The 25368-nt window shown below is 39.2% G+C and overlaps 1 protein-coding gene across 2 annotated transcripts in view; it reads left to right on the plus strand.

Moving 5' to 3' along the window:
- Hmgcr (HMG coenzyme A reductase) overlaps window positions 1-25368 on the plus strand; it is a 116946-nt gene that overhangs the window by 5857 nt on the left and 85721 nt on the right. The window contains exon 1 of one of the 2 annotated variants that reach the window (XM_053789740.2): window positions 21015-21408. The exons of the other annotated variant lie outside the window; for it this stretch is intronic. Within the exon in view, the coding sequence (XP_053645715.1) occupies window positions 21399-21408 (10 nt within the window). The 5' untranslated portion in view covers window positions 21015-21398. Of the gene's footprint in view, window positions 1-21014; window positions 21409-25368 lie in introns of those variants that run through there. 2 annotated transcript variants of the gene reach the window in all.

The raw sequence follows: 25368 nt of genomic DNA on the forward strand, positions 1-25368 counted from the left end.
AGTAACTAATTAAAACTAGATAAGATAATAGTACATAGTAATTATACTTAAAACTAGACAAGGAATAGTGGTTAGCTGCTTTACAATCTTATTTAAACTTAATACAATCTTATTTAAACTTAGTACAAGTGAGTAGGACTCGGTAAAATAAGCTTGAAATTGCACACAAAATCTACCTTACAAGTAATGGTGCAGGTGGTAATATTTTATGGAATGGCAGAATTAAAAGCCTACTTGCTGTTAGGTGAACAGGGCCAACAGGTGTAAGGAAACATGCTCAAGTCATGACTTGATATAGCTCGTCACGGAATTTAACGTTGTTCCAAGGGAAGCTTGTCATGCAACATGTCTTTTTTTCTTCAGTATTGTTGGCAACACACCATTTGAATCCAGCATTGCCTTGAAATATGTTATGTTTATAAAACAAGTTTCTATTGAAATTAGGTAATGAAGTCTCTTTGTGATTGTTTTTAAATGGTTTCATTTGATTGGGGAAGCAAATCAGAAAACTACACACATTCAAACAAACAAAACAAATAACTTTATAAAGTGGCATACTGTGCAGTATATAATTACAGTAATTGACATCAATAAACTAATTTAGAGAAAGCCTCTTGTTGTACAAGGCATTTCAGGCAGCCTTACAACTAAGTTATAATTAATAGACAGTAACACACAAATACTTTACCAGTACAGTACATGCTTCTCTGTGACTTATTAAACCTGTTAAACTAACCATGTGGAATGACTAATATAAAACAGTATAGAATAACAAAAATAAATGACGTGGGAATGGCTGGTACTCGTTTAGTCAAGTTAACAAAACTGGATTTGTTCGGTAACTAGATGGGTAACCACTTAGCCACAACTTGTCCTTGGTAAGAGGATTTTAAAGCTGCAATTCACATGTACGCTAACTTTGTGAATACAGGCGGGGCCTGTTTTACGGCGTTACACTAATGCAGTGGTTTTCAGATATACCCATTCTAAATTTATTCAAACTTCCTGCAATAAATATATTCACCACTCATTATAAGCTACCTTACCTTTGATGCCTTTGATGAGTTTCAAGAGTCTTGCTACTCTCTGAGCCTGGCCATGGGCCAGGCTATGACAAAAATATTTTAAGGTAAATAATGTGTATACTATATGTGCATTTTTAGGCCTAGCTCTATTGCTCACTTAATATATGAGAGTGTAAACATGTTATCAGGCTTTTATATACATTTGAAAGTGAAAAAAGGACATGTTTCACTTTGCAGCAATTTTTGCTTTACAGCAATAGCCCGGAACCTAACATGCTGTATAAGTGGGGCCTGCCTGTACTTTAAATTTGAAAAACAGGGATTAAAGATGTAGGCAAATATCCTTACATCTGTTCTTGATCAGTAAATTGGTACAGGTAGAAATTGACCTGTGGGTCTCATCAAGCGGCTTCAACAGAAATATGCTGCAGTGCTTGACTTTTTATTTATTTACTTTAGGGTATTAACCCACAGATGTTAATAATCCAGAGAAAGCCTTTTCCTTGTATATCTTGCAGTTTAAGTAGAGATTGTGAATTTGGCTTAATAAGGAAGAATGTTTTGCCAAGCAAAATCCACTGTTGTAAAGAGTGAGACTTTCAGTCTGAGTATCATAAAATTTGTAAAGCATTTGCATGTGTGTGATACGAGCACACAGGATATGTATATGGCTGAACACTGAAGTTTATGAAAACTTGTCATAGCTCATCAAGGATTGTGATATCTGTTATTGTTGGTAGCTTGCAAGAATTATTGCAGTTTTCTATTGCTTCTCTTGAGCTTTGATATATTGTCATTTCTCTCTTGTTTAGATGTCTCCCAGTTTTTTGGTTTAAAAGATCTGGATTAATGCCCAAAATGTTTTCAGTTGTGTAGGGGATTTTTAACCCTTTCACAGTCTCTCACATTGATCTGCATTATTGGTGCAAATGTCACTCGTGTAGATGTATGGCAAATTTTGGTCTAGACACGAGAGAATGGGTCATTGTGGTGAGTGTACAGTATAAAAAAAAAAATCCTGCCCCACACAGTGCATGATGGGGAAAAGCATACCTTCAGCCTTTGGTTATGTTTAAAATTGCAACTTTAAGGTGTTTTCTAGGATACCTATTTCTTGCTATCAGTTGATAGACTGGAAGACATACTACTGTAATGGAGGTGATTTTGGCCAGTTTCAGCCCAGAAGTAGTTTGAAATGGGGCCCAAAATAGCAGAAATATTTTTTTATATTTTTTTTTATTATACTATCTTTATTTCTACAAGTACATGTACAAGGTATACAGGCCTAGCAGACATCATTGACATACTACTATATAGAAAGCCGCTTGTTATACTGTAGATTTCTGGCAAATTAGGTAAGTTTTGTCCCAGGATGCAACCCACACCAGTCGACTAACACCCAGGTACCCATTTTATACTGATGGGTGAACATGGACAGCAGGTGTCTTAAAGGCCTCTTGACCTCCTCTCCCCTGGTCTATTTTCAGTTTTTACTAGGTCTGTTACAATTTTTGGGATGCCCTGAACAATGGCCAATCATTCCTGGTTATATTTTATTATCTGACAAATGGGTAAAACTGTTTTTTGTGAAAATTGATTAAAAATGGAGAGGCAAAGGGATGTGATCAATGAACAGATGATAGGTTACTTTAATTGTTGGAATTCATACGGTGTTCATTTTGGATTGCTTTTAAAGTGAAATTTGTGTAAAATTGGTCAAATTACCAATTTCTGTGTATTTTATGTGGTAGTTATGATAGTTGAATGGAGGTTTCTTGTGCTCAGTCAACAGAACAAAAGGCATACTAGCGAAATAGCTAAGAACTTGGTCGGATAGGACTCAAAACGGGTAAAATTGCCAATGCGTAAATTGTGCTGAGACCACTAACTTTGTGCCTGGGTAATTCTGTAAGTTTTCCATCAAATTTCTTGTGTGGTGTAATTACCCTCAGATTTGTTTTTTAATCCCGATAGTGTTGGTATTTTTAATTTCGTGGGTCCCAACAGTGAAAGGATTAAGGTGACAAGTTCGAGTGATGTCTATAACAATAGGAGTGAAAATACTGTATTATGGAACATTGCACTGGATGCAGTTTTTCATTATATCTGTTCTGTATCTGTAGGTGTGACTGCTAGCTTAGTGTCTCGGTCTTAATCTTGACATTGCTGTCTTTATTACTTATATGTGCCTTGTATGTTTCCACAATTCCTAGCTCATTATTTTGAACACAATACGTATTTTCCATATTCAGTATGTTCACATTCTTGAGCGCCGAGTCGGAGACAGTATCTGGATTCAGTATGTTCTTGAGTGCCGAGTCAGAGACATTTTCTAGATTCAGTGCAGCGCTGTATGACCCTAGCAGGTTTAGCGCTTCTTTTTTATTATAATAATCTAGATTCAACATGTTCACGTTCTTGAGTGCAGAATCAGAGATAGTATCTGGATTCAGTATGTTTGTGCTTGAGCTCCGAGTCAGAAAGATATTCGAATTACGTATGTTTATGGTAATGTAGATGACGATTAGTATATAATATATACTGTATACAGTAAAACATTATTAAATTATTTACTGTATACAGTAAAACATTATTAATAGGATCGGCCATCATGTCATACCCACTTGCTGCAACCTGCCACCTCATCTTCGCTACCTGTCTTGTCTCAGACCACCTCTTCATTTTTATTTTTTTTAGCTTTGTATTAGGACTGAAGAAGCCAGTTGTGGCGAAATGTTTCCTTTTAATAGATACCCACAGTACAATGCCAGTTGGTAGGTACACCTCCCTTAGTACAAACATGGTTACCCTATTGTTACACAGATTACATTATTCTATTTATGAAGCAGCTAATTAATCAAGATGTATAATGTGAACTTCGTTTAATAATTTAACTCACTTGATCTCCCCACTAGCCTGATAATTTGATCACCACTTATAATTAAGGATGTTAATCTTTATTTCTCAGCATTATAAAAATAAATTAGATTTTTTATCTTAATTTAATGCAGTATAATTATATTTATAACTAGGTTTGTCCGTCAGAGATGCTGGTGAAAGGCTCTTGATCCAAGGAATTGTAGGTATTTTTTCCCTTGGATCAAACCTAATTGCCTTCTATTTCCCAGATGCAAACCCCGAGTGAGCTTAGTGATTCCCCGTGAATATAGAACTGGGTCTATTTCATACTAGTTTTTGCCAGTTTTTTCCAACTACGCAGTGAAGGGTAAGATGTCCTTTATTATCCAGCAAAAATATAACGGAGGTGCATGTAGTATAGCCTTCAGAGATACCCAAGCGGCCTTCAGCATACACCCTCTTCCTGGCTCTTGTCCCATGCCCCACTCGCCTCCACCGTCACCACTGATGATACTACCACACCACCAACAATACAACACAACTGATGTCGATACTATCACACCACTACCACAATCAGTACACTACCACAATGGTGAGAGAGCCAAAGGCCAGGTCAAGACAGTGGGAGATAGTCAAGGCCAGGTTAAGACAGTGGAAGATAGTCAAGGCCAGGTCAAGACAGTGGGTGATAGTCAAGGCCAGGTCAAGATAGTGGGTGATAGTCAGGGTGGGTGATAGTCAAGTGGGTGATGAAGAGGGAGTCGAAGCCAGGTCAAGACGAATGGAGATGAAGCAGCTAAAGCCAGGTCAAGGCAGTAGATGAGGCAGCCAAGGCCTGGTTCAGTCACGTGTCTTAAAATAAGAACACCTGACAAGACACAAAATGAGCGCTGAGATTCGCGTTAGGGCTTTTTCATCAAGGAAAGGAAGAGGAGTGCCTTGATGCTGCAAAATACTTTTTATACAAGTTATTGATAGTACCCTTCCCTTGGGTCAAATATGATACCTGACATTCCCAAGATAATGTGCAACCCCCTGTCGATCTTTTTTTCACATAAATATTACAAACAATCCAGCTGGAACAGACCCATGTAGAAAAGGAGTATTAAAGCTATGCCCGTTGCTGCAACATCCAACTTGGGGATTGCCCATGTCGCAGCATTGAGTGCACATCACTAGATTTCCTCTCAGCAGTGCACATACGTCTCAACTCATAAACCCTTCGTATTGTAGTGGCTTCACCCTGCTCCCCTTGGTCACACTGAAGGCCATTATATTTACAGCAATATGGAAGCTTACCAGTATGGTATTCATGGTGCAAACTGCAAGTTCCAGGGACTAGCATGCTAGATACAATGAAGTCAACTGTATCATGAGCCTCCCTAGTATTCCCCAATCGTGGTAATGTTACTAACCATCTTAGTGGGAACACCACTATATACCTGGAAGATGGCAGACACCTGGTATGAGACTATACTTGCATATATATACTGGCGACGAATATATCCGGTTTAATGTTGGGCAAGACGGAGGTACTGCTGATCCCAAGGAAGCATCTAAACTCAAATATGGGGTTCGGGCCATCAGAACCAATTTTTCCCAGTAGGATCAGAGACCCTTACACTTTGAGGTAAACATTAGACTGGCTTCATTAATGAACCGAGTTCCAGGCTCATCGATGCGACCCCTGCAAGTGCTGTCACATTTTTCGTGCAACATCTCTTGTAGCATTCCAGAAGAGGAATGCCTGTTCCATGTTCTGTTCATGTTCGGCTTTAAGGATCTGGAAGATATTCATAATCTGTGTTAGTGTTCTGCTGTATACATTTTTTTTGTCAAAATAGTAAAAATGAATTCATATATATATATATATATATATATATATATATATATATATATATATATATATATATATATATATATATATATATATATATATATAATATATATATGGGTAATTGAAGAACACGGTATTTAACCATAATGAAAACTTTTTCTGGCTCAAATGCAAAACCGGACTCTCGAGAGTACCAAAACTGAGTATGAAGTCTCTGGTGGAATTATAGGATTATTAAGAGAGGCAGAACTTGTAACTGTTTTATATTTTCTTGGTCGTGTAAGAATTGCAGGTATGGATATCCATATTCTAAACATAAAGTATGCAACGGTAGTTAACATTTTTATTGCAGAGAAATCCTTGAGCACTTGCATAGTCATCTCACGAGAATATGGTGTGTGCGGAAACTGTGAGGATCAGCACAAACCATTTATCATTATAGAATATTCTAGTGTTTTGTAGTTACATATTGTTAAGGAATCCTAAGGTTTTTATTGTACTTCAGTTTTATTTGCAAATTCTGGATATGAATTGTAAACTGTTACGTAAAAACTTTGTGATTCTCAATCTTTTATGTACATGAAAATTTACGCTCGACTGAGCGAGCACCTCAAGGTTTTATATATAAAATACGAGGTAATAGTTCTTTCCTTGACATTAATCCTGAAAAGTTGTAGCCAGTCTCGCAGGAATATGACACTCTTGGTGCTACATATTTGTTGTTGTTAGTGTATAGATTTATTGTAGAGGCTCTCAACACGTGTTTTGCATATTGGTTAATATATATATATATATATATATATATAGATATATATATATATATATATATATATATATATATATATATATATATATATATATATATATATATATATAGTCAGCAGCTCCTCCCTGTCGCCCCGCACTGTGATGGATATAGGTGTCAGTCAGTGTGGACACACAGGTATAGTCCCATGCTAAGAGCTTGCCATTCTTCCAAGGATAGATGGTGATCCCGTCGGGGCGGTTTGTTGGGTTGTGGGTATTGTTGGTTGCTAGTGATCGGGGCTCCCTCTCGGCAGGGCATCCAGCTGTAGCAAGGGTTCTCTTAATGATGTCGTTGACCTCATTGTGTCTTGCATGCCAGCCCTTGGTTTTGGAACAGTTAAGACCATAAAGACCGTATTGGTCTGCTTGCACTTCGCCGCAAATACACATATATTCTGTGTGAATTGGGGCAGCAAGGCGCAGAGCCACTGCAATACGGAGGGTCTTAGGGTCGAGTCGCGTTCCCATTGCCGATATGGGAACTGTTTGGAGGAAGTCCCCGGAGTGAGGTGCACTCACAGCCTGGAGACGGGCAATCTCCCTATCTGATGTTGCAGCCCTGAGCATGTTGGCAAGCACCTTTTCAGCAATCGGGCCATCCCAGCTTGACTGTTTGTGAGCCAGTGCTGCACTAGGGTTTGGTGCTGGAGCAGCAAGAGTCTCCCATTCGGTGGTGGCACTGGCATAGCTAGGGTCTTCTATTCCCGCTGAGTCACTGAGGGTGTCGGGAAGAATTTGTCTTATCAACTCGTTTGATGCTATGGAAGAGGATAGGAAAGCTGGTAGAGCAATCTGGGAGAATCTGCGTACTCCTAGCCCTCCAAGCCTGACCGGAAGTGAGGCTTGCAACCACTGTCCATCGGCATGGCCTTCAGGAGAGAGTCATATTCCTTGAGTTTTGGACTGCTGAAGGCTGGGGAGCATCTCAGAAAATAGGTAAGTTTTGGGATTGACAGGCACCTGGTGAGTAGGTAGAAGGCATCGTGTGTGTCAATGTCTTTCATCCTGCTTTCCATCGTCCGAAGGTCTGAAACTTTTTTCCCTAGGATCAGATCGATGGCATTGGACCCAAGAGGAGCACCGAGGAGAGTGCTATTGGCTGGATCAATGGCTCGTGCTCCTGGTAAAACGGCACTAATATTCATCTGTTGATTGGTAGAAACTATTTCACATTTGGTGGGGTTTAAAGAAAGGCCCAGGCTTTCTCCCATGTCTTTAATTTTACTGATGTCCTCTAGGAGAGATTCTGTTGTGCCAGCTAGGGTACCGTCGTCCAGGAACCAGATGTGTGTATATATATATATAATATATATATATATATATATATATATATATATATATATATATATATGTATGTATGTATGTATGTATGTATGTATGTATGTCGTGCCGAGTAGGCAGAATTTGTGATCTTGGCTTAAATAGCAACGCTCATCTTGGCATATAGGACAAGTGAAAATTTTTGTGTGCAATAATTTCGCCAAAATCATTCTGAACGTAACGAAAAAAAAATATATTTCACTGTGTTTGTTTAGTATTAAATTATCGTAATCAAATCTAAAATATATTTAGTTGGGTTAGGCTAAAATAAATTGCGCTTGTTATAATAAGGTTAGGTAAGCTTTCTAAGTTCCTTTGGTGCAAAATTATAAATTTTTACATCAACATTAATGAAAAAAAATATATCTTTAAACGTATAAGAGAAAATTTTAGAAAGGACCTAATTTTAAATGAGTTCTTGCTAATTGACCAGTTTTACATATTCGGCACGACACACACACACACACACACACACACACACACACACACACATATATATATATATATATATATATATATATATATATATATATATATATATATATAATATATATATATATATAATATATATAAATATATATATATATAATATATATACATATACATATATATATATATATATATATACATATATATACATATATATATATATATATATATATATAAATATATATAAATATAAATATATATATATATAAATATATATAAATATAAATATATATATATATATAAATATATATATATATATATATATATATATTATATATATATATATATATATATATATATATATATATATATATATATATATATATATATATATATATATATATATATATATATATATATATATATATATTGTATTGAATCTGCTATATGTTCGTTAAATTCCCTACTGCAGTTAAAATTCATTGAAATTTTCGTTAGATACTTCATGCCACATTAGTCGTTGTTGAACACTGGTTTTTAAAAATTAATCAGCATGATTTGAAAACAATTTGTATGAATTTAGCTGGCGATATACATCGTATATACAGTTTTCAGTTTCAAGCAGTTGTCTACCTTCTCAGCCTGGCCTCAGGCCAGACCTCATTGCTTGTTGACAGCCTGGTCAGTTAGGCTGTTGCTGCCCACACTAGATAAGCTTATCCTGGACTGAACCAGCCACTCAGCTCCTGCACAAGATATACCAGTGGAAGAAAGCGACAATGTAGGTGCGTTATATTGTTAATTTCAACATTTTCAAATATGTAGAATCTTGAAGTTAAGAAAAAACCATATCACGGGTGGGGTTTGCAATCGTGTCATTACGATTTCGTGAGTCTTGAAGTTAAAATAGTGTAATTTTTTTATCATACAGACTTATGCCACTAATGAGGGGAGGGAGGCGTCTTGATGCTATTGAAAGGCTCTAGATCCGAGGAATTTGGGTTACCTACTTCTTGGACCATGCATGATTACCTCACATTCGCCAACCACGGTATGACGCCTACAGGTTTAGCGCTTCATCAGTGTAGTAGTAGTAGTAGTAATAATAATAATAATAATAATAATAATAATAATAATAATAATAATAATAATAATAATAATACCCCGCAAAACAACGTTGCAGTATTTGTGCCAAACACTACATAATTTCTGTGTGATTTGCGCTTAAAATTTAGTAAATCTGTTAACTGCTGAATTAGCACTTTTTATTTGGTTCTTTAATTTGACCTGATCTAGTTATTGCAGAATAATTGATTTCTTGCCATGTGTTGAACGTATATCAATGTCAAAGATTAAAAGCTACAAGGTCAGCAGAGGTCATTATATTGTTTTTTCAGTCAACTCCAGCTTACCGTTGATGGCGTATGGCACGTGTGTATTTTGTTAGATCGTTGAATTTGCAACTTTTCAGGCGGAGTCCTTGACGTTAGTGAAGGACTCGTGATCCTACAAAGAGGAAGTCATATATTACCTCCCATTCCCCAGGTGCTGTATGAACCCTACGTGTTTAGGGCTTCCCATGAGTATATTAATACTACATGCTAAGAACTATTATCTTATCTCAGCCCAGGAGGGCTACACTCCATATGTTCGTTAGGATGCTACCCAAAACAGTCAACACCCAGGTACTTATCAAGGGATTGAACCCAGGTCCCATTGGTTGAGAACCGAGTACTCTATAGTACTCTATCACTGAGCTACAGGTCACATCTTCAAGCATTCAGCACTGAATGTGTCGCACACATTTAGCGTTTTTTGCTTTAGCATGTTAATAGTTATAATGCATTAAATTAGTGTTATATTTGCAGTTCCTCTGAAGATTGTCTAAACTCTGGTAAACTTATGTTCGTGTGTTATCAACGTAACACAGTAACTAATGTACGGTCAAACCTTTTCAGATGAGAGGCTCAACTTAGGACGTATTTTTTTGTTTTTAATTTTGAACCTTTATAAAAATCACCCCCTCACTCTAATCTTGAAACTGTTGAGACGTTACTACAACTGCATTCTTCATTTACTACTCGGACCTTACTGGGTTACGAAACTTGGATGTGGGGTGATTTTTGTAAGCTTTAAGATAATAGGTTGGGTCAGATTATGAGTGTTGTAATTGTTATGAACGTTGTAAATGATGCATCTAACTTTAACTGCCATTGGTGTTTTGCAAGATTTAAAGGAAAACACGAAGGAGCCTCGTGTTTAACCGCTGTGTAAGTGGCTATGGTTATTTCTAACACTGGCATTGTATACCAGTAACATGCCAGACAAAGCTGAAAATCCCAAGAAACATTTTATAAGTGCTCGCACACCAGCTTGGCATTCTAGTAATTACAGAATGTAACATTAAGCTACCTAAGAATAATAAGTAAATACGCATTAATAAAATAAATGATCAGTGTATGGGAAGCAGATATACTCGTGGTGTCCCTTCTTCCGTGCTCCAGGTTTGTTGTATTGTGATAAGTTTTCGATAAGCTTTCAGTGGATGTAGGATATGCTATTAACTTCTGGATCCCATTGCATTATTCTACCACTGATTGTGAAGAAAATCTTTGTTATCTTTACGGCAAGTTCACAACGGTGTCCTCTTGTTCTTACTCTTGTTAGTGCTGAGAAATCATCTGTTTTCTCTTGGACTTTATCTTAAATTTATTTATTGTGTTCGTTTCATCCTACTGTTTCTATGCTACGTGAGTAAGTTGGTAGGATGTCAGGGGACATTGTTTATCATATCAGCGGGATTCCTTTTAAGGTGCGAACTCTACCGTACTTTTGTATATTCCATTTGGTTTAACACATGTTAATATGAATTTGGAATGTTATGTGAAAGAAGGAAATTAAAAGTGAACATAGAAAAAGCAAGATGATGAGGGTAACAAAAAAGCCTAGGCAATGATAGATTGAATATCAGATTGGAGGGAGTATGGAGGAAGTGGATGTATTTAGACATGAGTGGACATGTCAGCACATAGGTCTATGAAAGAAGTCGTGAACCATAGAAGAAGCATCTGTGGAAACAAGTTCATGAAAGCAATAAAGATAATGTACCAACACTTGTATGAGTGTGAGGCTTGGGTTTTAAATGCTGTAACGAGGAGGAGGAGGCTAGGGGCAGTGATGTCATGTATGAAAGTAATGTGTGGTGTAAATACCATTCAGAGAATTTGGAGCGTAGAAATTAAGTCACCCAGGGTTTATTTCAGAGGGCTAAGGAAGGGCTTTTGTGGTTTGGCCATGTAGAGAGAATGGAGAGGGATAGAAAGTGGGGTGGAAAGTAGGAACAGTTGGAGGGACGGGGAGATAAAGGAGGCTTTGAGTTTTGGGGGCTTGAGTATACAGTAGGCTTGTCAGGAATAAGTGGAGACGAGTGTTTTTTAATGGACGTGCTGTTGGAGTTTGAGCAAGATAACCTTTATGAGTCCTGTAGATGGAAAGAACAGTTTGCACTTTGAAGGAGAGGTGGGACCGTTGCAGTCGGAAGGGTCATCTGAATTGTGATGTCATCACACTTCTGGTAAGTCAGTGACGAGTGAATGATGGTGATTGTTTCTTGGGTCATCCTACCTTGGCGGTAGACGACCGTTGAGGTTAAAAAAAAAAAAACTAGCAATGTAACATTAATATATCTGAAGGCTATTTTGAAATTTGGCGGTGAAGTGAGTCAATCTTGTCACTCAGTGGTGTCACTGCAATTCTAGATGGCATTTGTCTAAAATTTTCATTATTTTCTGAAATCTTCATGTAGATTGCGACAGCTTTCTTCTTTTCTCTTACATGACATTTATCTTCATTAAATTAAATCATATATTTGTCATTACATTAGCTCAGAGGTCATTTCCGTTACTTTTTATATATTTTGAAAGTCGTCATGTCGGGAGTTTATGTATATTTCCAAAGAGTTCAGAGTTTCCCATTAAAGACGATCCTAGAAACTACTAACTCCTGCCTATACATACCCATCCTGCTCTCCTCGCTAGTGTGATTTTATAAATGGTCCAAGTCGGACCGAAACGTCGACGTAAGCTCCTCTTCTATGTGCGGGTTATTTGTGTATCGTTCCAGTCACGGTATTGTGCCTTTTTTTTTTGTTATTTGTGAGTTTGCCTGTTCAACGTGCTATGAAAAAACGCTCTTAACCTTGCTTCTTGATTCTACCGATCATTGCACCCACAACTCGGTTTCCGAACAAGCTTTCAGCTACGTTTACAAACAAGCCTTACAGGTAAGTTTTGCTCGCCAGGAGTTTTATCAAGCCAATACACATTGGCTTGATAAACCTCCTTGCAAACGAAATATATCCATATGTCTCGTTAATTTCTCGTATCTATTTACCTGATACTATCGATAATTATACCAATTGTGCAAGCCTTCTAGTTGATGGACTAGTTAATCAGACTGCTTGCTGCATATAGTAGGCACCACAGTCAGGCTGATCAAGAACTGGTGAGGTTGCTCTTGAAGACAGATTTGGGAGGGGGTGTTGGTATTTTTTTGTCAATTTTTTTCTGGTATTATAACCCTAAGACCTAGTCTTAATTGGAAAACAATAGAATAAGAGAAATGACAAATAACATCCAAGTCTGTATTAATGTAATAAGTTTGTAAGATATGCATCTTGAAAGGAAAGCACTGTAGTTTCATTTTCGCAAAAATCCATCAAAGCTGGTGTCGCAGTGTGTTGCTTCCTCGTTGTATAGTTAGAGTCAATGTACGCAGATAGACATAATACTTTGAAGGCACGTGGGACAAGTGTTGTGACCGTGGATCACTTACTTACGTCAAGCTAACCAGATTGCTTCGTTGCGTCAGGCTGTTCTAGCATTACACTCACAGCCTAGCCTCCCCCCCCCCCTCCTCACACTGGCCAACGTGTTGTAATCGCCAGGACAGTCCTAACACGGGGTTCCCTCTTACAATAACCCTTCCTCTAACCAACCTATTCTTCCTCTATCCCCACTTCCCCACTCACCCCTTCTTGGGGTCTTACCTAGAATCTATCTATCTGTCTATCTAGACGACCCTTTTTGAGTTGCGTCACTTTTTATCTAGCATTACGTTCTAGCCTCCCACGCTTTACTAACCATATTTATTTGATCTGCACATGAGGAAACAACAAAATGAGTATGTCAGCTGTATAGTTTCTTGTATTTGGAAGTCGAAATGGTTTATTTAACCTAATATAGAAAATAACCAGAGGCGTATTATTGGCATTTTGTAAATTGTGAACTTCCTCGAAAATGGATTGAATATGCTCAGGTATCAGCAGTACTTACTAATCCACAGTAAGAAAATGACCGGTGAATGTGGAAGCCAGTAAGGAAAATTTAACTTTTTTGTGACTCACACATAGCACCGAGTCCAAGGGTCTCTGCTACCATGATTTTTCATCGGGTCAACGGCTAGCCCATCATGGGTCCTCTTGGACATTAGCTGTGACCCCACATTAGTGCTGGCACCGTTGAATGGTTCACTTTACAGCAGAGATACATGACGTCATGTTGACGGCAGTGAAGGGACTTGAGCTAGAGTTCGTCACGGCCACGCTAGCTGGAGATTCGTCTGTAAAAACTTGCATTTGTGGTCACAGAGGTGCCTGTGCTAACTTTCCTATGGTGTAGAAATATACCTAGTTGGATGAATCTTATTGTGGCTAGCTGGTCTAGTGGCTAACGCGACGGGCTGGAGTTTTGAGACTCTATGACCGCGGGTTCAATCCCGGCCGGGGGTATGGTGAGATACATGTCAAGTGAATATCCCTGACGAATTGGTCATGATCAGCATTGAGACTAGTAACGAGTGTAGGGGAAACTTTGCACAATGAAATAGTACAACAGTGCTTGCAACTCATGAAACGTCAGCCGAGTTGAATAATTTTGCCGGATTAAATATAGTGTGCGTCAGTTGTAGCTACTTATGCAATACTGTGTGTTCACGCAGTAATGTTCACAAGGAAGCGCTAAACCTGTAATGGTCATACATCACCTTGGGAATGAACAGAAATCAAGTTTAATTCAAAGGGGAGGGTAGCTCCAATTTCCTGGATCAAAAGCCCTTCTCCAACATGAAAGTTCTCCCCTGAAGGTGTTCACTCAGTAATGTTTAACAATGATATTGGTGGTCACGGATACCGTTATTTGTGCGGGGTATGCAAGTTAATCCCGCAAGGGAGGGTCCTACATGCCAATGACGGACTCGATTCAAAGAATTGGAGATTCCATCTTCCTTGGATCAGACCTGATTGCCTCTCATTCACCAGGGGCTGTATGACCTGATGGGTTCAATGCCTCCCCATGAAAATAACTGAGGGGATCAGGGTCGGCGCCAAGGGTAAGGAAGGATGGTTAAGTCCCTTGCTTCCTCCCCCACCCAAAAACAAACACCAGCCCCCAAAATTCTACAAATAAAACCGGTAATGCTGCTTCAAAACGATATTCCTAGCCCCGTCTTGCTAGCAGATTGCCACCCATAAGCTCTTCCTGTATAAAACTTCTGGAGCGGGAAGTCATATGACTAACTCCCCACCTCAGCACCAGGTTTCCCGAGGTGTCGGTATTTTATACCATTTATCTCCTCCAAGTTTCCTATTTCTCCCGACAAAATAACACCAACTTTGCGCGCACTACCTGCGATGGTGGTAGGCAGGTCCTTGGGTGACGCCCTCCTGTCAATTGACTTAAAGTGACCTCAATTCCGGCTGACCTTGACCGTGTATCTGTCACGTGACCCCTCTACTCCACCTCCCTCTCACCTAGTTTGTTAATTTTAAAGCTTGTCGACTGCATCTAGTGCTGACAGTCTCTCCAGGTCAGGACTCGTTGAAATGAATGCCAGTTAGATAAAATTAGATTTAGGAAGGATATAGGAAAGTATTGGTTTAGCAGTATTGTATACGAGTGGGAGGAACTGTCAACTGTAAGTTGACAGTAAGTTTTTTGACTGGCTAATAGGGGGAGATTGACCTATCTAGTGGCGTCGTAAGGGGGCGGGGGTCCCTGGGTGACACCATCGAGCCTCTAAAGGTGACACTAATGCCCAAAACTGCTGCAGCAGCATGAGAAAAAATCCTTTGTTTCTATATAGCCTCTTATATGATTGCAAAGTACAAATAGGCCTATACAGTATAGGGAAAATCATTGATTTTGATGATGTGATAGATGATTTTGCAGGATTGAAGGCAAGGAAATATAAGATCAGATTCATTGAGATGTTACCTGTACTCAAGGTCAAATGTAGGATCAGATTCATTGAGATGTTACCTGTACTCAAGTTCAAATCGGAACTAGCGTTTCTCTGATATTGCAATTTTTTCTTTATTTTTCAAGATTTTTTTTTTTGCATTGTTGAAGATGAATAAATGTAGGATCTGTTGCCTGAACTCAAAGTGGTATTTGAGTTTGTTTCCTCAATATTACTATGATTATTTATTTTATCATTAATAAAGTTGAGAAGTATACTCCTGTTCGGTTTATGGCGCTTAAACGTTCTCATTGCGAAACATTAGTCACTGGGCATGTAGTAGTGACGTAACTGGAGTTGACTCCCCCCATCCCCCCGCCCTTGGATTTCATGGGGGTGACACCAAAGATGCCGCCCCGAGTGACACCAACCCCAGCAACGCCACTGGACCTATCAAGGTGGGAGGCTTACTAGACGTAACAAGTTAATGGTCTAAGTCTGACCGAAACGTCGTCATAAGTTTCAATTTCGTATGTGAGGTTTATTAAGGTGAGAGACCTTGATGTGAATGAATGGCTCCTGATCAAGTAGTTTCAGCTTCCCTCATTTTGGATCAAACCTAATAACGCCCTGTTCTACAGGCGTTCTATCAGTACAAATTTAGCACTTACTCGTGAATTTAACAATTTAATTAAATGTTCCTCAGCGTATTTTGGCGATATTATTTTAGGAATAATTTAAGTTGGTTCTGCCACTGAGATTTCTTGATGTTGTTTAATTGCGAGAAAACTAACAAATCGTAACGGAACATAACTAATTTACTCCATTAATTAAGGGCAGAAATATAAATGACGTGCCTACGATTACTGTGATTGGCCAGGCACCTCGACTGACTCGATACCAACCGGTGATTGGCCCAGACTCAGCATTCGAGCCAAAATGAAGGCCCCACCCCCCAGTTTTATTGCTAATATCTCCCAAAATAATTTGCACAGGAAATAACCATTGCTTTCGCGTTATAGGTAGCTGGTAAGTTTCGTATAAAATAATGGTCGAGTTACACCGAGGGGCAGCCTGTAATATTTTGGTGGCTGCATGTCGGACCTGCTTAGACATTGACCAATAGGTCTTTTGCGGTGCTCCTCTTTTGTGGCCTATACTTTTTGTTTATGTTTAATATCTATCCACTTAACGTGGTTCATTACGGCTGCGTTTCACCCGAGCACAAGAATACTTCCCCGAAATGAGGATTAAACTGTCAGGACACTCTTGCCATGGGTTCAGACCCCACTCGTCCCCTGATTTTTAAACTGTCAGGCTATAGGCATACACATATATGTGTATACAGATCTCGAAGTACGTACATTGGAAATTATATGCATCTCTCGATTTATATTGTTCCCAGACAAATCCTCAGGAGGGTGGTTGTGGTAGTAGTGGTAATGGCAATGGCGACAGTGACAATGACAGTTGGAAGTATATAGTGGTGGTGGTGGTGGTGGTGACAGTAGTGGTGGCAACGAGGGTCATGAAGTCTGCGCTGAGTGTTCCTCAGCATTATTTACATCTTTTATTATTCAAGAGTTAATTCTGAGCAGCGGGAGATTCTGGGCATCACCACAGTAGCATTGTCAGGAAGTTCTGCATCACGAGTTGATAAATGAGACACTCGTGCAACACTTCGGTATTTTTTTCTGGACACGTTTCGCCAGCCAGTAGCTTCTTCAGTCCAATGCAGAGAAGTGAATTTGATAATGGTATACAATACCGACAAGTTGTTAAGTAAGACACGTATACACACAATCAGTGCAGAGAAACGGTGGAAGATGAGTATGAGGTAATCAGTTCCTCAGGCCTGCTGCAGTGTTCCTCGATTCTTGTGGTCAGGAAGGATGCCTTGACCCCCCCCCCCTTGAAAGGCTCTTGATCTAGGGAATTGAGACTATCTTTCCCTTCATCAGATCAAACGTAATGACCCATTCCCCAGGCGCTATAGTCTACATGCTTGATGCTACCCCGACTAATAATAACTGAGACGAAACAGAGTCGGTTCAGTCTGTCTAGCCTAGTGGTTAGGGTGTCATTGTCGCCCTGTGCCACCAACACTTGAACTGATCAGAGAGCCAGGAAGACACGTATCACATTAAGTAACGTGAAGGCCTACCTCGTGCAGACGTCGAGACTGAAAACTGCTTGAATTATTGCTTCTGTTTGACTTTGTTTTTTTTGTATGGCTCTTTAACTCGGTTTATTTTTTTTTTACTCACTGGGTAACAGTTTATTTTTCATTGGCTGTGTGGCTCAGTTTTTCTTTACTTGGATGACCGTGTTTTTCATTACCTGTTTGGCTGTCTGTGTGGCTTTTTTTTTTAACTTATTGGTAAGACACGTTGATAAATTAGACACGTGCAACTCTTGGGTACCTTTATTGAGGTACCCAAGAGTTGCACATGTGTCTAACTTACTGACTCTAGGTATGTTAGGTAGAAGGGCACAAGTGCAACTGATGTGACATTTTATTGTGACAACGTTTCACTCTCCAGGAGCTTTATCAATCCGTTGCTTAACATATTGTCGGTAATTCTACCAACATTAATAGACTCTAGGTATCTACTCCAGGTGTGCAAAGGTAACAGGTGTTTCACCCACTGTGTGGGTGAAACGTTGTCAATAAAGGATCACATTATACTGCATATGTGTTTATATTTCCACTGTCTCGGTATTTGATACCATTTATTTCCAAGGTGTTGGGAGACTTACCCATGTCTCTCCTTGCCGTCAGTTTTACAATATTATGTCAGTAGAGTATGAGTAATGTGCAACCGTTCAGAATGTGCTCTATATTTGCCCTTACTGCCCAGGTAAGGCATGACATATATAAGAATACGGGAAGTGGCTGGAGGATTAGTATATTAGGGTTAATCCACTGCAGTTCATTTATACACTGTATTTTCTAAAGTAGGAATTGAAGGAAATTATACACAGAAATTAATATGGTATATCCATGTATATGCACGCGTACACTTCCGTGTATGTGTATATACACACATAACTTTGTCTATATACATTTAAGAGGTAAATACCTCAGAGCATGTGTTGCATACACATACAACATATACTCTGTTGCTGTTAATTAATAGCTGATACATGTGTGAAGGTGAGCTGCTGACACTTCGTCCGTTAGTCAGAAGGCCTAGACCAGTACGTAGGTCATGCAATCATGTAGTTTTTCTTTCATGTTTTTAGCTATCGTTACCATGATCTACCTCCTCAAATACCTTAGTGAAAAAAGTTAATAAATTCGTAAGGCAGGAACGTCCCTTTGTAAAACCATGCTGAGATTCGTTGATTAATTTATGCTTTTCAAGGTGGCTACGAACTGCCTCGGCAATTATTGATTCCATAAATTTTCCCACTATGGAGGTTAGGCTTATTGGTCTATAGTTCGAAGCTAAGGACCTGTCACCTGTTTTGAAAATAGGTATCACATTTGCCATTTTCCACTTATCTGGCACCATGCCAGTTTGTAGTGATATGTTGAAAAGATTAGCCAAAGGTGTGCTAAGCTCCTCTTTACATTCCTTTAGAACCCTTGCATACAGTTCATCAGGGCCTGGGGATTTGTTAGGTTTTAATTTATCTATTTGCCTAAGGACCATGTCACTTGTGACCCTAATAGTGCACAGTTTATTATCGTCCTGTTCTACATAATTTATCATTACTGGAATATCACTGGTATCCTCCTGTGTAAAAACTGAGAGGAAGTATGTGTTAAAAATTCTACACATTTCCTTATCACTGTCAGTGAGCTGACCCGAGGAACTTTTGAGTGGGCCTATCTTGTCCCTGATCTTACTTCTGTATACCTGAAAGAATCCTTTTGGGTTAGTCTTCGATTCTCTTGCAACTTTAACCTCATAATCTCTTTTTGCTTTTCTAATTCCCTTTTTTATTTCTCTCTTTAACTGAATATATCGATTTCTTAATTGCCCCTCTCCTCTTTTGATTTGCCTATATATGCCTCTCTTTTGACCAATCAGATATTTTAATCTATTGTTCATCCATTTAGGATCATTTTTGTTTGATCTGATTTCCCTATTTGGAACATAATTTGACTGAGCAGCTAGAACTATGCCCTGGAAAGCATCATATCGGCAACCATCACCACCTACCTGACCCCTAGTCAGGTCATTCCAGTTCAGCCCACCTAAGTAATTTTTCAGTCCTATGAAATCAGCCAAGCGAAAGTCAGGGACGGAGACTTGATTGCCATTATTAGGGGAATTCCATGATATGTTAAAACTGAGTGATTTGTGATCACTCTCCCCAAGCTCATCATTAACCTCAAGATTATTAATTAGTGTTTCCCTACTGGCAAGAACCAAGTCAAGGAGGTTATTTCCCCTAGTTGGCTCTGTCACAAACTGTTTTAAAAAACAATCCTGGATCGTATCAAGAAAGTCACCCGACTCTAAATTTCCTGTCAAATTGCTCCAGTCAATCTGTCTATAGTTGAAGTCTCCCATTAGCACAACATTTTCGTATGTAGATGCCTTACGAATTTCGTCCCATAGAAGTTTACTGCACTCCCTATCAAGATTTGGGGCCCTGTAAATCACACCCAAAATTAGTTTTTCTCGGCCCTCGAGAAGCTGTAACCAAACAGATTCAGTGGCTGACGCTTCTAATTTAATATCTTGTCTAACACAACAATTTAAATTGTCTCTGACATACATCGCTACTCCACCACCTTTCCTGTTGACCCTGTCAGTGTGGAATAATTTATAGCCTTGTATGTGACATTCAGATGGCATCTCTCTATCTTTCAGATTGAGCCAGGTCTCTGTTATAGCAATAATATCTATGTTTCCTGCACTTGCAATTAATCTTAGCTCATCTATCTTATTTCTAACACTCCTGCTATTAGTATAGTAAACCTTAAGGGAGCTAGTCCCTTGCTGCCCTCTGCTGTCCCCCTTTGTTTTCTGACCTGTTCTATTGTCTTTATTTATAACTTCATGCTGAATGCCTTTTATACATTTACTGTTTCCAACCCTAGTGTTGCAACCTGCTTGTTTCCCACACACACCCATACCTCTATCTTTCATGTGCTGTTTTTTGTGCTGTTTTTTTCTGATAACAAGCTGTTAACTGTGCCTTCACATCTGTCATTACGTTAATTTATGATTTTTAATTATTCTGAACGGTAATTGTTTATGTACCATATATGTATTGATTAAAGTTAAAAAAATGAATATAACTAATTGGTAACTGAGCGAGTCTGTACGTCATACTGATATTTATTTTTGTTTCGTCTTTTGTATAAATGGTATATTATTGTTAATCTAGTTTTATATTTATTATTTGGATTTTTTTTGCGTAGATGAGTAATGGTAAGGAATAACTAGGAAGGAAGGAGGAACAAACGTTATGGTACCTGAGTGGAGTGCGCGTACGTTGAGGGTAGACCACCACGAGCCAGCCACTGCGTGCTCTCTCAATCAGTTGCTAGACACACTGGAGGGTGGGTGTGCAACAGTGCTCTCGCTCAGTCCATGTGAGAGTTTGGAAAGCAGCATATTCCGTCATGGTTTGATTATATACACTGCTTGATTACACTTTATTCTTTCGAGTTCAAACGAAATAAAAGCCTCACCTTAGAGCTTTCAAAGAATACAATCTGGGATCTAGTACTTGTTTTACGATATTACGTGAAATTAAAAAAATAAAAGGTTTGCGGTCCTCTTTGAGTAGATTAAGATCTTGTTTGAAAACGGATTTGGGAATAAGAAACTTTTGAGAACTTTCCCCGGTGAGGCTAGAGGAGAGAGACGGACTTGTCGCAAGCTCCACCTGCTGCTGCTTGTTACTTTTGTTGCTGCACAATGGCGGAAGGTGAGTCGATGTCCTTATTTCTCGCTCGTGTGTGTGTGTGTGTGTGTGTGTGTGTGTGTGTGTGTGTGTGTGTGTGTGTGTGTGTGTGTGTGTGTGTGTGTGTGTGTGTGTGCGCGTGCGTGCGCGTGTATGTGCGCCTGCGTGTATGTAATCACCGATTTGTGTGTGCCGGGGTAGATTCCAGTCTCCTCTACTTACCTGTTTGTGGTAGCAGGGATCGAATCTCACCTCCAGGCCCTGCCTCTTATCTGGCTGTTACTGGGTTTACTCTCCTAGTCTCGTGAGCCCTATCATACCTTTTAAAACAGCGTAGAGACCCTGCCTCGTACACTTCGTTGTCTAGTTAATTCCATTTCTGTATGTGTTCTCACGAGTTTTACACTGTTGTGTTTGTGGGGGGTCGAGACCCCACTCCTGGCCTCACGCCGTAGACTACTTTTATGGGTATTGTATAATGTTTGTCAGGAAACAGGAAGTTTCTTGATGCAGGTCTTAGTCATATGACAACCCCTTAGCTGGAGCTGGAGGTTTTGGTCATCTGACCGAGGGCTTCCGCTGGCTCACCGGTCCACCCCTTTAAAAATTGTTATGATTATAACCTATTCTCTTTCTGTCTATAATACTTTTAGGGGCATCACGAGTTGGGCTTTATTATATGTACTCTTGAAACTAACATGAGTTAGCCTGTATCATCTTTGGCAGTTGATGCTGATGGGTGGTTGTACTATATTGGAGAGGGCTTGGATTAGAGGGGGGGGGGCACCAACTCAGGCAGCTGATGCACACTGCTGACGCACATTGGTCGAGAGGAACCACTTGATATTTGTTGGCACATACGCAGGATATGAAAGAGAAGTGGGGAGAGAGTGAAAATGAGAGTTTTCATGATCTGATCTGCTAATTTCGTGAAGTATCGGGGAATAGCCACGTCCCACCAGTCATCTCCCCAGAGAAAGGTAGCAGGCATGTGATATACAGTATAGTACATAAACATTTTATTTGTTAACCTATCAGTTAAAATGAAAATTATTTCATTTCTTTAGGTGCGTTTTCATTATTATTATTCATGGGAAGGCGCTAAACCCGTAAGTCATCACCTGGGAATGGGATAATGTAAGAAAAGATTTGTTCTACTTTGTTCTGTCTATTTTTAGAGCTACCCAAAGAGTATGATAAAAAAAGTTACAACAGCAAAACATTCTACAACCAATAAGAACAACGACCAACATCCAAAAGCAACTAATAACAATATCAACAAAAATTAACTTTTAATGTACCAGTATGGTCGTTTTTGTTCATGAAGATCCCAGGTTATAGGCTAGGCCAGGTTGTGGCTAGCTGGCCCAGTGGCTAACGCGACGGTCTGGAGTTTTGAGACTGATCGCGGATTCTAACCCCGCCCGTGGTGTGGTTTGTTTGCAATCGTGTCATTACGATTTCGTGAGTCAATTATAGGCACTTGCTTACAGGTGATCCGGACCTCTGTGTGACTTGTGATTGAGCACAAACTCAGTGTAGATAAATGGTTCAGAGAGCCGACAAGTTGATAAATTAGATATATTGTCTAGTCTTCGACCTTTTCTTTTGTTATGGCATTTACAATTACTGTGACAGTGTTGTCAATGCTACCGCAAGGAAAATTATAGGCTTGGTAAGTAAAACTTTCAAGACAAGAGATGCTGAGCCAATGATGATATTTTTTCTCCCCCAGCTGGAATACTGCTGTATTGTATACTGACGGCTACCTTCAAGTCAGGCTAGATTGTGGAGTTGGAAAGCGTACGGGTAACTTTCACCGCTCATATACACTTAAGCATCTGAGCTGGGAAGGCTTGAAGTCCCTTGGAACATAGGAGGCGAGAAAGTAAATACTAATATGCACTTGGCGTTCTTTAAAGAGGGAGCTGGACAAGTTCCTCAAATCAGTGCCTGCCCAGCGGCTGTGGTTCGTCAGTGCCTGCCCAGCAGTTGTGGTTTGTACGTTGGACTGCGTGCTGTCAGCAGTAACAGCCTGGTTGATTAGGCTTTGTTTCTCCAGGAGACCAGGTCTGGGACCAGGCCGCTAGGGCTGAGGCACATGTAGAAACGTAGAGGGAATTTTATGGGGGTCATATGAGTGAAAACATTCAATAATTTTAAAACGGATGCGGATAATTTTAACTTCCTGGAGGGTATTCTGGGGATCAACGTCCCCGCGGCCCGGTCCACGACCAGGCCTCCTGGTGGATCAGGGCCTGATCAACCAAGCTGTTACTGCTGGCTGCACGTAGTCCAACGTACGAACCACAGCTTGGCTGATTCAGCACCGACTTTAAGTATCTGTCTAGCTCCCTCCTGAAGGCAGCCAGGGGCCTATTGGTAATTTCCCTTATGCATGGTGGGAGGCTATTGAACAGTCTTGGGCCCCGGACACTTATGGTGTTCTCTCTTAGTGTACCAATGGCGCCCCTACTTTTTATTGGGTGTATTTTGCATCGCCTGCCCAGTCTTTTACTTTCGTAGGGAGTGATTTCTGTGTACAGATTAGGGACCATTCCTAGGATTTTCCAAGTGTAGATTGAATGTATAATATTTTCTTGTGAATACTTTTTATTTTTGAGTGTTTTTTTTTAAACCCAACAAAGCCAGGTGCCTACACTCTCTTGATATCATTTACCAGCTGTACGCCCCACAGCCGCAAAAATCCGCAGAAGAAAAAAAAAAGCGGAAACGATAAACTCGGAGGGGGTCATACAGAGCCTGGGGAATGAGGCAGTCATGTTAGATCCAAGGATGGGAAGAATTTTTCAAATTCCACGGATCAATAGCCGATCGCCAGAATTAAGGCGATCAGTTGGTTGAAGACGAGCATCCTAGGAAGGGAATAAGTAAATTAGTCGCTAATGATCAACTCGGAAGTGGACCACCAACGCCGGCGCAGAAATGCCGGATTTAGTGTTATAGTTTCCTGAACACCGATTTTTATATCCGTTTCAGTGTTTTTACGTTCTTCAAAGCGAGGATGGATTCTGTATGTTTACGTTCTTTAGCCTCGAGTCAGAGATATGATTTTAGTACGTTTACATACTTTACTAATTCCGATATTCTGATTCTGGGGGTTACGTTCAGGTGCGATGTTTATAATAATGTATCTTTTTCTTTGCAAACAATCGATTTTCCTTAATAACATGGGAAACTCTTTTCTTGAAACATACACTCTAATGTATGTTGGTGTACTCCCGGGTCCACCTTGTCGATGGTCGACTGACTATTACCACTTTAACACGAGGCATCTCATCTCATATACAGTGCTACACACGCAGGAGCTGTGAATCAACCCCTGCAGCCTGCAACCACCTAAGTACAGAGAAAGCGTGTATTATAATATATATATATATATAATATATATATATATATATATATATATATATATATATATATATATATATATATATATATATATATATATATATATATATATATATATATATATATATATATATATATATATATATATATATATATACATATATATATATATATATATATATATATATATATATATATATATATATATATATATATATATATACTATATATATATATATATATGCGTGTATGCACCTGGAGAAGAGAGGAATGCAGAGGAGAGAGAGAGATTTTGGGAGATGTTAAGTGAATGTATAGGAGCCTTTGAACCTAGTGAGAGAGTAATTGTGGAAGGGGACCTGAATGCTAAAGTAGGAGAAACTTTTAGAGAGGGTGTGGTAGGTAAGTTTGGGGTACCAGGTGTAAATGATAATGGGAGCCCTTTGATTGAACTTTGTATAGAAAGGGGTTTAGTTACAGGTAATACATATTTTAAGAAAAAGAGGATAAATAAGTATACAAGATATGATGTAGGGCGAAATGACAGTAGTTTGTTGGATTATGTATTGGTAGATAAAAGACTGTTGAGTAGACTTCAGGATGTACATGTTT

The sequence above is a fragment of the Cherax quadricarinatus genome, chromosome 68, assembly GCF_038502225.1.
Source record: "Cherax quadricarinatus isolate ZL_2023a chromosome 68, ASM3850222v1, whole genome shotgun sequence".
NCBI classification, from domain to species: Eukaryota; Metazoa; Arthropoda; class Malacostraca; order Decapoda; family Parastacidae; genus Cherax; species Cherax quadricarinatus.